Consider the following 1,672-nt stretch of genomic DNA (forward strand, 5'->3'; position numbering starts at 1 on the left):
CACAGAGGCACTCGATACGTGACTGGACCTGCTCTCGGGCTTTTCCACTACATCACCACTACGACTATCGGAAGATGGTATGCGATGTCTTCTCTACTGTACACTGATCCCTAGACATTCCGAGGATTAGCAGATGGAATAGTGATCGGGTTCTTGGCTCGATAAAGCACAGGAACTACCTTGGCAGTAGCGACAGGATTGAGCTGACCAAGGTCCCATAAGACAAGCCTCCCTAGGGAGGAGCCCGACATTAGATACTTACTCTCCTCTTTACCGAAGCCCACACAGGTAACCTGAGTGGTTGAATGGCTGGATGAGGATGAGGGTTATTACCTCTCCTGTGATACTGGACTGGATTAGGGATGCATCCAACGAGCGGGAGTCGATGCGCCATAGCTTACCGTTAGCTGATGTGGCGAGGAGGTCCTTACCAGAGGGCGATGGGGTGAGGCAAAGAATATCAGAACCTGAGCATGCCGCAACACGAGTGCACCCCCACCTAATGTGATCAAACTACGGTAGCCGGAGTGTGATGGTACCTGTCCCGACTACTGGATCTACTGCGTTCTCAGCCATAACATGCCACTGAGCATCCGACCCTTCAAACGATCGTATCTACCGTTATGTCATCAGAGTCCAACCTACTCCTAGAGCAGCAACTCACCTTTCCATCACCTCCCGCTACATAGAGCGACCCTCCAATCACAGCCAGGGCCCTCACCGTACCGTTACAGCAAGGCATACTAGCACGGTATACCTGATGCAAACCGGCTATGGTGAAGCAGCAGCAGGAGGTGGTGTTGGCAATGGCTACCATAGTATCCAGGTTGAAGATGCAGAGCTCTCCCTGTTGTGTTCCTGTGACCAGCTGAGAGGAGATTATCACACCACACGTGTAGTTACGCAGTAAGGTATGACCTGACAGCATACAGCTGATGATGGAGTAGTAGATGGCACTCCCCACCACCAGGCATCTGCATCTTATCGCTGCTGCTCATCACATACCCCATTTGGGAGATATCGAACTCTATTGTGTGTTTCATAACTAGACTGTCCTGTGCTGTACACAGTATGTACTTGGCTTGCTTCTGCCTGCCATACTACCACTACTTCTGATGATGATAAAGACTTGCAAGCGGTAAGCACGTCAGTTTGTGAATCATTCTCTCGTATGACTACGATGATGCCTTACTGAGCCCTCACGACTCGGGAAGGGCGGTGCTGTGCGTCGGGCTGATCGTTAGTAGTGTGTGGAAGAAGGTGCAGGGCCAGAATCGTACACAGCTGTTCTGTACGACGTGCATAGATCTGAATGCCCGACAGCAGGTGGTTGACGGACCAGGCCATTCTTGGCGACCTGCTCTCCCCCAGTGGACACGTCCCATACTATAAGCATTTGGTTCAGGCCTGCTGCGGCGAGGAACCTCCCATCAGCACTCAAGCGAGGCCAGTGCATCTGCACTATGCTGTCACTAGACTCACACTAGAGTACCCACTTGCCACAGATCCCGGGTAGGGTAAGGATATCTTCCTTGTCCAATACCGACCACACCTTAACTGCTGCTACTTGGCCCTGAGTCCATACGATAGCCCGACAGGAGCGCATCATGCTCACAGACCTTCTGTGTTCGGACCCTAGTTGACCACTAGCGATGTACTTGCCATTACTGCA

At 52.0% G+C, this 1,672-nt stretch overlaps 1 protein-coding gene across 1 annotated transcript; it reads right to left on the minus strand.

Annotated features, from left to right (window-relative positions):
- Nucleotides 1-110: 110 nt before the first annotated feature.
- Nucleotides 111-1,010, minus strand: Pmar_PMAR015224 (hypothetical protein; the record flags this gene model as incomplete). Its single annotated transcript, XM_002764373.1, has 6 exons — nucleotides 111-293; nucleotides 334-467; nucleotides 540-615; nucleotides 665-757; nucleotides 815-918; nucleotides 965-1,010. 6 exons carry the CDS (start codon nucleotides 1,008-1,010, stop codon nucleotides 111-113), a joined length of 636 nt encoding a protein of 211 aa, XP_002764419.1.
- Nucleotides 1,011-1,672: the final 662 nt, after the last annotated feature.

The sequence above is a fragment of the Perkinsus marinus genome (assembly GCF_000006405.1).
Source record: "Perkinsus marinus ATCC 50983 genomic scaffold scf_1104296977838, whole genome shotgun sequence".
Taxonomy (NCBI): Eukaryota; Perkinsozoa; order Perkinsida; family Perkinsidae; genus Perkinsus; species Perkinsus marinus.